The sequence below is a fragment of the Martes martes genome, assembly GCF_963455335.1.
Source record: "Martes martes genome assembly, chromosome: 5".
In the NCBI taxonomy this organism is placed as follows: Eukaryota; Metazoa; Chordata; class Mammalia; order Carnivora; family Mustelidae; genus Martes; species Martes martes.
The window spans coordinates 33,820,616-33,836,086 of NC_137892.1; the positions used below are offsets into that span (position 1 = coordinate 33,820,616).

Here is a 15,471-nt window from a genome sequence, read left to right on the forward strand (position 1 = left end):
TGAAGCTTAAGATGCCCCGTGGACACCCATGTAGAGATGTCAGGGAACAGTTAGGGTTCCTGAGAAGCTAGCATCACATTTAGGAGTCCCTGGGTTTTTAAAGTCACGAGACTTTAGGGTTTTTGAGGTCATTGGTGAGAAATAGACTATAAATGCAGAAGGACGGGGGCAAGGCTGCCGTGTGCTGCCATGCTCACTGTAATTTGAACATTGGAGTTGAGCATGGCTGTGTAGTGGCGCTGAGCATGGGCTCCACATCCTACTTACTTCGTCACCCCTGGGGCTGGCTTGTGTCCTCTGTGCCAAAGAACATGGTTAGTTAAAGCTGTGTTTGTGTTCCGTTACTAGAACAGAGTTTAAACAAACCTTAGCTTAACCACCTGTGTCCTTTAATTACTACACTTCCAGAGTATGTCAGATTTAAGATTTTGTTTCAAGATGAAATGATCCCATGGTCTGAACAGTGATGCCTCACTCACCCGGATGTTAGGAATGTGTGGGTGGCAACTTCAGTTATCTGAAATGTAGGTGAAAATGACTAAAGAAGAATGAATATCTCCGGAGCTACCCAAAGTTGATGTCTTAGAGTCTACTCGCAGGATTTAACACTTTACTCATGGGCTCTGTCCCCCCTGAGACCTTGTTTTTTTTTTCATTTTAGGAAATTGGAAAGGAAGAGAGAGGAGATTATACCCTTTGATGGGAAGAGTGTCAGCCAGTTTGCAGAGAGGTTTTAAAACAGGAGTCTGTTCTCTGGCTAGAAGTTACTTCTATTCTTCCTACATGTAAAATGCACCTGTCCTTTCAAGATCTCCCCAGATCTTATTTATTGTGACCTTGGAGGTCATACTTGAGGTCCATGTTCTCCTCAAATTAGACTCTTTGGTACTGTTCTTTCCTTTCAACCCCTTGAGTATGGTTCCTCTTGATCTGAAGACTTGTGAATTAAAGGAGTAAGAAAGATAAACCCACTCCAGTCCCCCACTACTAGTCAACACATTGGGTAGGATAACTGATGGAGACACTTCATTTAAAATGAGGGTAACAGGCACCTGGCAGTCACTGGTCCATGACAGTTCCGAGATCCAGCCAGGCACACGGAGCTGTTTCTTTAATTAGATCTTGGCCTCACTGCCTAGTAGTGTTCACTATGATGATTGGCTTGGCTGGGCTTTTGGTTCTGTTCTCTTGAGTTTTCCTTCCCTTTCCATAAAAAGTAGCAGGTGTTAGCAGCTATGTAGTGTCCTCAGCCTGCTTTTGCCCAAAGAAGATTAGAAGTCTAAAGGCCTCTTTCCAGCATGTAGTGTTTCTGTCCCTTTTAGCCCAAGCTGACTTAATTCTTTTAAAAAAACATTGTGGATTTCTTATAAATCAATTTATAATCAGCTCTCTTAGACAAAAGCAACAGCCACAAACTTTGAAATAAGTTCTTCTGTACTTTAAATTCTTTGTGAGGCTTTTGGGGACAGGTGCCCTTACGATTCTTAGAGGAACTTTTGCTAGTTTGAAAGAATCATATTTGATCTTTTTGAGGACTTAATAAAACTTTACAGTTACATCCGTGGTTTCCTGACAGCACTCTAGACTCAGTCTTCGCCCAGAAGCCATTTCTTAATTGTAGCACTGTTTGCCTCCTGATACATCTAGGGAAGAGAGAGAGGAGAGTTTTATTTTCAACCCCAGTTAAATCCTGGCTTCCTTATATTTAACAGTTCCTTTTCATCTTGTCACTCTGCTCTTGGGTTTTATTGGAGGCAGCAAAAGAAGCTAGTCGGTACTTTGAACGGTCAGCCTGTACATCTTCTTATCTGGATCCTCTAGCTCATTAGGGACATCTTTTATTTTCCATGTTGCCACAGGCAACAGCATTGCTAAACTCTCTGCCTTAGTGAGTAACGTCCTCTTTCTTCCTGCTTCCAACAGCTTTCTCTTTGCTTTCCTTTAGGCCCTACCTGCAACCTCCTTGAGTCCCCAAAGCTTTCATTCACACTCTCCTTAAGGTCCTCCCTGCTGCCTCATCCAGAAACCCAAGTGGAGAGTGAAAGGAATGAGGCCAGATCCTGCAGGCCTTAGTAATCATCATAAGGGCTTGGGGTTTTACTTTGGGTGAGAAGAGAAACCGATGGAGGATATTGAACAGAAGCATGAAGTGATCTGATCTATGTTTTAAAAGAATGCCTTTCAATGCGCAGGCAGATGGAGGGATACCATTAAAGGAATTGTTTACAAACTCCAGGTAGACTTCAGTGACCGCTTGGATCTGGGAGTGGTGAGAATTTACCTGATTCTGTTTATATTTTCAACATAGAAGCCTACAGGATTTGGAGATGGACCAAAGAGATAGATGCTAAAGAGGTTTTGACCGGAGCCAATGGAAGAATGTTGCATCATGCATGGATGTGGGAGACTGCTAGAGAACAGGTTTTTCTAGGAGGGATTAGAGTCCTCATTCCCTTCTGGGCATGCAAAGTTTGAGATTCTAGTGGACATTTAAATGGAGATGTCAGGTAGGCAGCTGGATTCAGGGAACAGTTGTGGTCTGGCCATGCATGGGGACTTGTCAGTACTTAGATGGAATTTAAAGCCATGCATGAGCCTTGATGTAAGATCTGAGCCTGGAGCCATCTGGCCTTTCTCCTGCTTACAGAGATAATGAACAACCAGCAAAGGACATTGTGAAGGTGTGTGTGGCAGGTAGGGTCAGAAGAGAGGCCAGAGGAACAGGTGTCCTAGAAACCTCATGACCAATGCATTTGAGGAAAGTTGGTGAAGACACTGCATCCATCATTAGACTTAGCAGTAGGTGGTGGAATGTATTCTAGAGGAGGTTCAAGAGGGGAAAGAGCAAACATACCGCAGAATAAGTGTTTTCCCCCCAGAGATTTATTTTAAAGTGCAGAACTGAAATGGGCAGGTATAGGGGTTTAAAAAGGCGTTGTTTTTCGGTTGTTTGTTTTTAATTACAGGAGAAATAAAGGCATGTATTGTGCTAGGAATGATTCTATAGAAAGGGAAACTTTCATTCTGGCTAGACAGCAGAAAGTTGCTGGAAACGTGTTCCTGAATTGATGGGAAGAGATGGGATTCATTGGAACAGGGACCCCCTCATCCACAGTCATAGAAGACAGGACGCTGCACAGAGATAGGCAGGTTTAGTAGAGGTCGTAAGACATGCACATCGTCTTCTGTTGCTTCAGGTCTCCGTGAAATAAGCACGATCATCAACTGAAAGTGATGGGAGTAGAGGAGAAAGTGAGAAGGAGTTACCTAGGCAAGTGAAAGAAAAAAACGTGGTAGGATTCTCGATGTCCCTTTGGGTTATTGATGATGAGTTTAAAGCCAGCCCATCAAGGGTGGTGCAGTCTGCATCTCCACTTCTGACCAACATGGAAAAGGCAGGGAATTGTGGGTTTTTTTCGGTGGCTCTTCTGGAGGGAAGATTGCACGAGAGAAAGGAGGAAGATGGAAAGTGACAGTTACAGTGGATCGTGAGGGAAGTGGGGAGCTGGGTGGGTGTGGGGAGGAGGGACTGAGAAAAGCTGGTGGAATCACTGAATTCTGTGTCCTGGCAGAGTGGGAATTGTAGAGGGAACAAGGTGAGAAAAGAGGAAGTGGTAGTTGAGGGTTGGAATCTTGAAATTGAGGTTATACATTCATATTTAGACAATGCTCCAGAGAGTGGCTTAACCTGAGGTTAACATGAAAGGGGGTTCAGTTCCTTGGATCCTCTGTTCTGTACTTCTGGGCAAGTTGTTTATATACTCAGTGTTTCAGTTTCCTTATTTGCAAAATGGCAATTCTACTAGTTCCTACTTCATAGAGTTATTCAGAGGATTAAAGGAGTAAATACATGCAAAGTCTTCAGAGGCACTTGGCACATGGTAAGCATTTAATAAGTGTTGGCTGTTACTGTTGTTTCTTCCTTTTTTTTTTTTTTTAATCATTATTTCTAGAACTTTTAGATTGGTGCCAGGCTCCATGGAGGAGAACCGAGGACTGGTTGCTGGGGCCAGTGTCACTTTGTGCCAAGCCAGATGGTGGTACAGTGGTACATTGGAATCTTCTTTTTTTTTTTTTTAAGATTTTATTTATTTATTTGACAGAGGGAGATCACAAGTAGGCAGAGAGGCAGGCAGAGAGAGAGAGAGAGAGGAGGAAGCAGGCTCCCTGCCAAGCAGAGAGCCCGATGCAGGGCTCCATCCCAGGACCCTGGGATCATGACCTGAGCCGAAGGCAGAGGCTTAACCCACTGAGCCACCCAGGTGCCCCTGGAATCTTCTTTAATTGAAAAATGAAGCCCAGTTATAACCCACCCTCCCTGCACCCCCATGTAGACTGCCCAATGACAGGCCCTCGGTTTTGTTCCTGCTGTGCGTTAGTTCTGTTAATGGTGGTTTTACCTGAGGATCTAAAGCTTCTGTGATTCATACCAAGGAGCAAATTAAAACCATGTTCTGTTAATGTTACTTAGAGGTCATGGGATCTGTCAACAGAGGCATTGGGAAAAGCACAAATAACTCTCACTCCAGTCCTGAATTTCTTGGAACATATGTGCAAATTATGTTGAGTCCTATAACTCCCTAGGAATGAACTGTAGTGTCTTTTTTTTTTTCTTTTTTGAGACCTTTGTGGCTCTTTTGTCCCCTCTGGACGATCAACTCTTTTTATACTACTCCCTTAGATCAAGAGATAGCTTTTTTTATACTGACAAAAACTATGTGTGCTTTTAAAGCCTTTTTTTTGATCTCCAGGAAACGTTATTAAATATCATTGTAGCATTCTTAAATTCTCCAGAGGAGAATCAACATTACAGCCAGTGTGAAGTAAGATACAGCAAAGCTTTTATGACTTTATGCTGTCCTTGCTTTATCTAAAAATTTGTGGGGCTTATTGTATTGTTAGAAGTCTAGGACACTCCTAAAGAACAGTTGTCAAATGAAAGGTTGCACTGTGAATTTAATATATATCTTTTGAAGGTTAGGATATTGATTTACTGGACAGTGTTAGAGTTTTAAAATCTAATTCTGAGCCTGTTACCTAGGACATTGATGAAACTGAGACATTATCAGCCAGGGCGGCTGAAAGACCCTCAGAGCATTTAGCCAAGACTGTCAGGGAGTCAGAAGGAACTTGGCCTATCTGTCAGTTCTTCTCAGCTTCCGTAAGTGCTGTTATTAAGATTGACAGGACTGAAGAGGTAGGGACCCCTAACTGCTTGCCTCTTGTACCCTGGCAAAGGGCCAGAGCCAAGGAGGGCTACTGTCTTGATTCCTTAGTGATTGGGTCTTGGGTTGTAGTCTGTTCACATTCTCCTGTGTTAGGAAGCTGTCAGTAGAAATCAGGAAGAGAGAGAGGGCTCCGTTTTGGTTAATTGTTATCATCTTACAAAGAAGGGTCTAATCTGTCTTGTGCAGTTATACAAATTATAGCATGTACGTTTGAAATAGCACGGTAGGGGGAATTTAGGGGGAAAAGTGATTGAGAGACTTTTCTAGAGAATGAACTGCTTAAATGTTGAGACAGAATGAGAGACCTGAGGCTGTCTCTCCATGTGACCGTCAAGGTAGGCAAGATGGCTTCATACGAAAGTACAATTGAGAAAAGCCATTTTGCAGCCCAGCACCATAGTGGGCAGGGCTCTGCTCTCCATAGCTCCCTCTCCCCCCATCCAGGGCAGATAAAAAGACTGAATGGACCTTTCCTCTTTCTGGAAGTCCTCTATGAACTTGATTTCTTAGCTGAATGTCTGTTAACTATTGGGCAGCACTGATTCCAACGTAGTACTTAGCTATAAAGGACTTGCAGTATTATGTTCTGTGTTGTCACTTAAAAATGCTTTTAAATTTTAAAAATGCAATTGCTTTATGAGCTGTTGAGTTGATAGACGTCATCTTCATAAGAATTTAAGGCTCTTTTCTCTATTTCTGTATTTTGGAAAAGTTTTTTATTCAAGGACTGCTGTTTGAAGTTTCTCTGTTCAGCGATTCTTTCCTGCAATCACCCTGCAAAGCTAATGTTTTTAGTCCATCATTTTATTATCTCATACGTAGTCATCTCATACACATTATTCTCTCACTTAGCATATTCTGTTGTCTCCTGATACGGTGTGAGTGCCTCAGGGCTGGGTCTTTGTTTCCTCGCATGCCCTGGAACAGGATCTGACAGGATATAGAAAGAACCTGTACAGTGGGTATTCCATAAACGTTGAGTGAATGATAACCCAGGTTTAGAGCCTAGATACATTCTGGATGTGGGCCTTAAAACTGGGGTATTGTGTCATGATGCCTGGATGGCTCATTCAGTTCCACATTTGCCTCCGGCTCAGGTCATGATCCTAGGGTCCTGGGATCGAGCCCCAGGCATTCAGCTTCTTGCTCAGCAGGGAGTCTGCCTCTCCCCACTGCCCTCCTGCCCCTCCCCCTGCTCCTGTGTGCTGAGAATGTTCTCTCTCTCAAATAAATAAATAATTTTTAAAAAGTGGGGTATCGTGTTCCTTGGCGAATTTTTTGTGCCCTTTTTATTTTTGGTTGTGGGGTAGCTGCCTGATGTGTTTTGTGGCACTCACACGTGTGCTGTGTTTGATTGCTTGTGACAAGGGCCATCAGAGTATGGCTGCTTGGTTCCAAAGTTCTTTCTCTCCCTTGGTTGAGTGTAAGTGGGTTTTTCATTTTAAGATGTAAGCTTATGAAACCTGGTGGCTCACGTTTATTATTTATGTTCTGGAGTATTTATCATTGTCTGACCTCTGTAACCCCTGGTTTCCATTTGGATCAAATGAGATTTGTGCACAGCGAGCACTGGATTGACGCCTCGCATATCTAATGTGAACTGAGCTGATTGAACAGCCTTTGACGATCCTGACTTCCTCTTTGGCTGCAGAATTGTAATTTCTAACTCATCTCAGAATCTTAATTATACTTTTTCACTGCACAAATCTGATTGCTCTCAAGGAAAGAGATTTATTTTAAAATTATATAGATTATCATTAATGGGAAATTTCCCCCATGTTAATCAGTCTATTCCATTTAGTTAAAAGTTTCCTGGTGTTGTTTGTTTGTTTGTCTATTTATTTCCTAAGTAGGCTCCACACCCAGGGTGGAGACCAACATGGGGCTTGAACTCAAGGCCCTGAGATCAAGACCTGGGTGGAGATCAAGAGTTGGGATGCTTTAACCAACTGAGACCCCCAGGCACCTCCCCTGTTTTTTGTTTTTTAATAACTTAACATTCTAGAAGCAAAGCCAAACAAAAGAGGAATTGGTTTAAAGGATCTGTTTGTAAAGTTTGTTTTCTAGGGTTGATGTTAGGAGGAGAGAGGAGGAAGCTCTCTTCAAACTTCTGTGTCTTTTTAGTTTGAAGTTGAGATAAGACAGAAAGTAGTTAAGACCAGGGGCACATTCCGTTCCCTCCTTTCCTGCCCATGCACTTAGTGAGGCTTCATGTGTGGGTGTGATGTAAGGTCTGAAATGAAGGTTTATTTTTAAAGTGAGTCTGCACCTTTAAAAAATAAGAAATGTTAAGAATTAGAATAATGAACATTGTGTAATAAGTAGTTACACTTATATATATAGGAGATATATATAGGATACTTATATACTTTATACTTATATACTTTACTTATATATATAGGATACTTTACTTTTTTAAAAAGTTGAAAATGGTATGAGTGGCAAATAGCAAAGATGATATATCCTGGGAGACTTCATAATGTAACAAAATCTTATAATATGACTATGATGTACATTTAGTGTGAATAATTGTTATACAGATAGGAATAAGCAGTAAGGGGATAGTGTAAGGTCTTATAATCACCCTGTATACTCACTGCTGTTGTTGTACAACAGAGCAAGTCCTTCTGCCCTCCGTGAAGGGGCAGGGAAAGGGGAACTGGGCAGGAAGATTCTCTTGGATCCTTCCTCAGCCTTTGGTTCCTGACTCAGAGGTGTCAGGGGAGTGTGAATGTTTTCACCATAGCAAGCCCAAGGGGGCTGTGAATAAAGTGGCTCAAGGTAGGCCTTGAGCTGCCTCCTCCCTGCTGTGAGAATTGCCCCTTCTTCATTAAGGAATATGTGAAGATGGAAACTGGGAAGTTTCGTCCTTTGGATCTCCAGCCCTTGACACGCAAGGCACTGGAATTCCTTCCACGGTGCCCTTCTACGGAATTCCCGATCCGCCCCCTCTGCACATCCTTATGTCTCCCTTGCTCTTCCCCCAGATGGAGGAACAGGGCTGAAGGGTTATTGTTCCATGGTGTGTGTGTGTGTGTGTGTGTGTGTGTGTGTGTGTTTGCGCGCGCATGCGCGCGTGTTTTTATTTCACAAAGGTAAGATATAAAGGAGGGGATCTCCTCAGGGCCAAAAATTCTCCCATTACTGCCTGAAGTTCTGTTCCTTAGAGATTAACTTGAATTCATAAATCATACCTTAGACTGGCTAAAGATGGTTAATAAGAATGACCCCCAGACTTTAATAATAATTATCACTAGCATGCATATGTATTATGAACCAGGGACCATTCTAAAGACTTTGCAGGAATTAATTTATTAATCCACACAGTAAGCCTATGACGAAGGTTTGGAGAAGTCCAGTAACTCGTTCCAAGTTCCATGGTGATGATGAGGGCAGAGCCAGGACTGAATCCTGCTGCGTCTACTCTGGGACTCTGACCCTCGGCCACTGCACTGAGTTGCCTTGCCTGGATACTTAATGAGGATTTGGTTTAATTTGCTTTCTTCTTAATGTGTTGCAGTGCTGTCTGTAAGGGATAGGACAGAAAGTGAAAAGGGTAAAAACGTTGAGGAGGAGAAATGGCCACAGGGCACTTATGGTGGGAACTTTGGAAAGAGATGTGGGGAACATTCTATCTAGCCATCATTTTCTTGCTCATAAGCATCTGGATATTAGTGACCTTACAATCAGTATGAAGACTTCACCAAGAACCTACAACAACTGTTGCTCTTCGCTGCTTCTGAATATCAATTTCATTTTTCTTTTAGTATTCTAGCTGCAGAGAGCTCTTGCATCTATTTTCTGTGTCTATGTGATAAATATTTATTATTTTAAATGTCATTTAAAATAACACTTTGCAAATATTCTTGACATGAAAGCCAATGAAAAACAACTAATTTCTATAATTACCTCCTTTTTCCCCCCCTCACAGTATTGGCTGGATCCTGCAAAAACCCTTGCTGAACACAAAGAACTGATCAACAGTAGGTATTTTATGTTAATTTTGTTAAGCGGTGCCTTGAAAATGATACTGTGTCCATGATTAGTTGGGTACTTTAAATACGCTTTAGTACTACAGGGATGAGTACTAGTACTCAAGTATCAATATGGAAATGGATGTTCTCTGCATTGCCAGACTCTTCCTCTAAACTCTGATTAAATTTTAGTTAATAAAGACTTCAAGTGATGGATCTTAATATTGAATTTTGCTTGGGGTATGTCTGCCTTTAACTTGTCAGTGATTTTAAAATTTTTCTTGTCTTTAAAATTTCACCTTAAAAAAAAATTCACCTTAAAAAGGAAAGGCAGAGAGGCATTGATTTGAAAAAAAAGTAGACATTTGACCTTCTAAAGAGCTTGAGTTTCTTGGATTAAGGAGTGGTTTTGTCATTCACACTATTACTTGCTGGGTCCATCATAAGGAGTGCCCTTGTGTCCTGAAAGAGTTCTCTGGCTTCAGAAAGGACCCATCTATTTTTAGAGGATCCCTTTTGGTTTTACAAATATGAATCTTAGTAGGTAATTGAGGGTATAATTAAGGTTATATTGTATAACTTCAATTTCCATAACCCAGATTTTTCTTTATAGAAGTATATGCATGAATGCACATGCACATGATCCTTAAGTATGCAGAGAGTTGTTTTTTAAAATTATCTTTTTGGTGCATCTGGGTGGCTCATTGGGTTAAGCCTCTGCCTTCGGCTCAGGTCATGATCTCAGAGTCCTGGGATTGAGCCCTGTATCGGGCTCTCTGCTAGGCAGGGAGCCTGCTTCTTGGCCTCTCCCCGCCGGCCCCTGCTGCCCGCCCCGTCTCTCTCTCTCTGCGTGCCTCTCTGCCTACTTGTGATCTCTGTCAAATAAATAAATAAAATCTTAAAAAAAATAAAATTATCTTTTTAATAATATGGTAAAATATATAACACAACATGTACCATGTTAGCCATTTTTGAGTGGCCCTAAATACATTCATTGTGCAACCATTACCACTACCTCCAAAATTTTTTCACCATCCCAAAGTGAAACTCTGTACTCATTAAACCATTTTGCTTTACTGTGAAAATTATTTCTGATAAGATGTAGTAGATTCTTCGGGCCTTCATTACCCCCATCCTGACGCCGTACTTCATGTTTGTTGGCTTATTCCCTGTGGTAAAATCGGCCACTTCATGATCCCCACGGGCAGGAATGTATCTGTGCAACTGGAAACAAGGAACTGCAAAACTAACAGGAACTCAGTACGTCCAGTTTCTCTGAACATCAGCATCATTTTTGTTTCTCTCTGTTTACCCATGTCTGTGGGGAAACCTCTAGCCACACGCAGGGGTCGACTGGCGGTCTCTGTACTGGAGGCCCCAGTTCTACGGGAGGGTGCATCTGACCAGCCCGGCGAGAGTCTGTGGCTCACTCAGTCTACTCAGGGGTGTCTGGGCTTCTTCAGGGTTCTATAAACATAGCTGCTAGGGTGCCAGCCTTCTGGATACGACTGGGTGACAGTTGCAGAAACAGGCTTGTAGCTGGCCTGTGGGGGTGAGAAAGAACCCTCAAAAAATATACCTTAGATATCACCAAGTTCTGTCTCCTCAGCCTACACAGGAGTAAGTCCTAATTCCTAAGGGGTTCATGACTTGCCATTGGTGAGAAGCTAGTTGGAAGCAGAGGGATGACCAGAGCCCTGGTCTTCTGACTTCTAGTATTTATGTATTTCTAGTACTCTTCCTGAGTGAGCAGACTGCCTACTGAAGACCAAAGGGGGAGGGATGAGAGTACCCAGGATTAGTTGTGAATGCAGGTAACTTCTGTGAGGTATCTACATATAAATGGTAGGAGTTCCAATTTAAAAAGTTTTATCCTTCAGGATCTAGAAATTGGTACTTTTCCCAAGAATTCAGGTATAATAATAAATACAGTAAGTCCGTCTTAGCCATTTGAATGAAGTAGTTAGAAAATACCAGTTTAAAAATTAGAAAAATGTCAGGAATGATTATTTTAAAACAAACTCACAGATTTTTATTTTATTTTGTTATGTTATGTTATGTCACTGTACAGCGTATCGTTAGTTTTTGATATAGTGTTCCATGATTCATTATCTGTGTATAACACCCAGTGCTCCATGCCATATGTGCCCTCCTTAATACCCACCACCAGGCTCACCCATCCTCCCACCCCCTCCCCTCTGAAACCCTCAGTTTATTTCTCAGAGTCCGCAGTCTTTCATGGTTCGTCTCCCTCTCTGATTTCCCCCCTTCAACATCATTAGCCATCAGGGAAATTCAAATCAAAACCACACTGAGACACCACCTTACACAGTTAGAATGGCAAAATTTAACAAGGCAGGAAGCAACAAATGTTGGAGAGGTTGTGGAGAAAGGGGAACCCTCTTACACTGTTGGTGAGAATGCAAGTTGGTACAGCCACTTTGGAAAACAGTATGGAGGTTCCTCAAAAAAGTTGAAAATAGAGCTACCCTATGACCCAGGAATTGCACTACTGGGTATTTACCCCAAAGATACCAATGTGGTGAAAAGAAGGGGCACATTCACCCCAATGTTCATAGCAGCAATGTCCGCAGTAACCAAACTGTAGGAGAAGCTGAGATGCCCTTTAACAGACAAATGGATAAAGAAGATGTGGTTCATATACACAATGGAATATTACTCAGCCATCAGAAAGGATGAATACCCACCATTTGCATCAACATGGAAGGAACTGGAGGGGATTATTCTAAGTGAAATAAGTCAGGCAGAGAAAGACAATTATCATATGGTTTCACTTATATGTAGAACATAAGGAATAGCATGGAGGACATGAGGAGTAGGAAGGGAAAACACAGGATTTTTATTTTAAAAAGTTGAGGTTCCTAAGTGATGAAGAAAAATATAAATTATTTTATTTAAGGTGCATTACCAGTGGTCCTGAACACATTTGAAGTATTTATTTCTTTGTATGGTATCAAATATTCTATTTAAATCTGTTATCTATAATGAAGCTGCTTTTTAATCCTAAATAAATGTTGTTCTGTCAAAGAATAAAATGCCGATATTGAAGGAAGATGATATAACTAAAGAAAACATAATCTTTATATTTTACCTCATGAAATACCTTGATAGTTAATGAAGGAAAATGGTTCTCACATCTCATGTAGATTAGTCAGAAAGAGTATCTGTAAAAATGATGGAGTATTGGGGCACCTGGGTGGCTCAGTGGGTTAAGCCTCTGCCTTCGGCTCGGGTCATGATCTCAGGGTCCTGGGATCAAGCCCCGCATCGGGCTCTCCGCTCAGCGGGGAGCCTGCTTCCCCCTCTCTCTCTGCCTGCCTCTCTACCTACTTGTGATCTCTCTCTCTCTCTGTTAAATAAATAAAATCTTTAAAAAAAAAAAATGATGGAGTATTTGCCAGTCACCAGGATTCTTATAGGTGGGTCTTAATTCCTTTCTCCTTGAGCTCATGGAAGACTTACTATCATTAGAGGCCTTGAAATTGGTCCTCACAAAAGGTGTAGTAGAGGATTTCTGGGTTTTGGCTTCTGTATTTTTTTCCTAAAGTGAAACAATATTAACTTATTAAAGGTAGATTCTGTTGAAAGACGTGGATTCAAGATAATAATTTAAGAATGTGCTTCATCAGCACACTGTTTATTTATAGTCAGTCTTAGAACAGGAAGCCAAAAAATATCTGATCAGGCATATCCTTGCTCCAGAATGTCCATTTCCATAGCCTTACATTGACCTATAAAACAGAGATGGAAATGAAAGTATTTGCTTAAGTCGGAGGTATTATAATTCTTCTCCTTGAGAGGCTATATGGAAGAGTGGCCAGAAAGCCCCGAACTCTAGGTATTAGCAAATTTGGCGCTCAGCCTTGTGATCTTAAGCAAATTGCTTCCCTCCTTGGAGATTCACCTGCCTTTTCTATGTTACCGGGTGGTTGTTCAGAATTACATGTTTATGAAGTATTGTTATACATTATTAAATGTAGTCAAGTGGTAGTGATGCCTTATATTTAGAACAGAAACCATTGAATATGCAAGTGGGAAATAGAGGGCTGATTTGGGCCAAAAGTCTTTGTAGGAAATTTGCCCAAACTGAATTACTTCTGCTTAATGCTCATCACTGAACCCATTTGAAATGGCTAGGCTTGGTCAATAGGGTGTAATCTGTCACATTGCAGAGAATAAAAGCAGCTCTGGAATCTGGACAAGGCCTTCTTCCCTTTGTGCCCTGGCCCCACAGCATGTGAGCTCCTCCTGCCCCTAGATTCCAGCCTCCGTGGCCTGCGGCCTGCGGCACAGGCGGACCCATCAGCTCAGCAGCACAGAGCTTGATTGACAGAGATAGACCCACAGACCGTGGACTCCCTGGCTCTTCTAAATATTTAATAGTCTGTGCCTCCCTGACATCTATGCTCAAGGCTGAAGGTGTATTTGGCAGAAACATAAACACCCTGATTAAGTGATCATAGAAATCAAATGTTTGGAATCAACTCTGATGATCAGTTATAACAAAGTTCATTAAAATTCAGTTTTTAGAAAAGCTCTAGCTTAAGGAATGCCTTGTCCAGAGAGGCGCAGATGAGGGGAGAGGAGCAGGGCCCTGGTGTCCCTTGTCTTCCGTTTGCCAGGAACAGGGCTTTGAGTTTCTACAGACATCGCATATGTGTGGCATAATAACAATAAATTACAACATAGTTTGTGTATTAAAAAATGCATTATGGCTTTATGACCTGTTCTACTTAATTTGCTTTCCCCAACTTCTGAACTTGTCACTTTTTTTAGCCAGTGAAAATGAAAATCGAAAGATGCAAGTTACTTTTTCTCAGTTACACACTATCAGAGACTTGGGATAACAAAATGTGTGTGGAAATACTGTAACTGAGTTGTATACTTCGCATCCTTGTGTGTGCGTGTGCGTGTGCGTGTGTGTGTGTGTGTGTTAGAACTTTTGTTGAAGAAAAAATTAGAAATTATGACCACTGATTAAATATACCAGGTCAGAAATCCATATTAAAACAGGTTTAAGGGGGCACCTGGGTGGCTCAGTGGGTTAAGCTGCTGCCTTCAGCTCGGGTCATGATCCCAGGGTTCTGGGATTGAGCCCCACATCGGGCTTTCTGCTCAGCAGGGAGCCTGCTTTCCTTCCTCTCTCTGCCTGCCTCTCTGCCTACTTGTGATCTCTGTCTGTCAAATAAATAAATAAAATGTTAAAAAAAAAAAAAAAAGAAGGTTTAAGGGGCTCCTGGGTGGCTTGGTTAAGCGGCTGCCTTCGGTTCAGGTCATGATCCTAGGGTCCTGGGATCAAGTCCCACATCAGGCTCCCTGCTCAACGGAGAGCCTGCTTCTCCCTCTCCCTCTGCCTGCTGCTCTGCCTACTTGTGCTCACTATCTCTCTGTCAAATAAATAAATAAAATCTTTAAAAAAAAATAAAACAGGTTTAATATAAGATCTAGTTACCACATTGCTCAGAAGTTTTGGAAGCAGTTTAAGGTAGATTCATACCCTCTGAAATAGAAATATTTCTAGTAAGAGTATAATATGATGTAAGTGGCATCCAAGAGGCTTGTGTCCTCTTGCACAATATGAATATTTAATTATATTTTAGGTTTCCCCATGTAAGTACTATTCCAGGCTTTATTTCATATATATATTTGGTATTTGTGCGTGTCGTTCTTCTCTATGTAGTAAATGACTGAGATGAGAATTATCTTCTTAAATATACAAGAGCACATTCTTAGAAAAGTTTAGGAATTATACAAATATTGCCTATAATCCTACCACATAGCCTCCCTGATGATTTTTTTTTTCTTAAAAAGGTGAGAGAGATATGTGGAAAGAAAATTACCAGTTTCGCTAAGAGTAGAATATAAATGTTCTCACACACACACAAAGTAAAATAGGTGAGGGATGAATGTGTTAATTAACTTGATAAGGGGAATCCTTTCATAATGTATACATACACCAATCATCACATTACACACTTTAAATGTATTACAATGTAATTTGTCAGTTATACCTCATTAAAGCTGGGGAAAAAAAAAAAACTTTCCAATTCTTCTTCCCAAAATTTGCCATGTTAGCTATTTTTTGTGTGTTCTTTTGGGAGTAGAGGGAAACATATTTTAATAGATAACTTTCTTTTTCACAAAAGGGATCAGATCTCTGCCATCAGGAGTAGGTTGGTAATCTTTCCCAGTCAGCATATAGAGTTCTCCCACTCCCTCTCCCTCTACCCATTTAAACAGTGGTATGT

At 41.4% G+C, this 15,471-nt stretch overlaps 1 protein-coding gene across 1 annotated transcript in view; it reads left to right on the forward strand.

Moving 5' to 3' along the window:
* The window catches only part of EPB41L4A (erythrocyte membrane protein band 4.1 like 4A), a 264,629-nt gene that overhangs the window by 130,700 nt on the left and 118,458 nt on the right, over positions 1 to 15,471 (forward strand). The window contains exon 3 of the mRNA XM_080803915.1: positions 9,160 to 9,211. Within this exon, the coding sequence (XP_080660041.1) occupies positions 9,160 to 9,211 (52 nt within the window). The remainder of the gene's footprint in view (positions 1 to 9,159; positions 9,212 to 15,471) is intronic.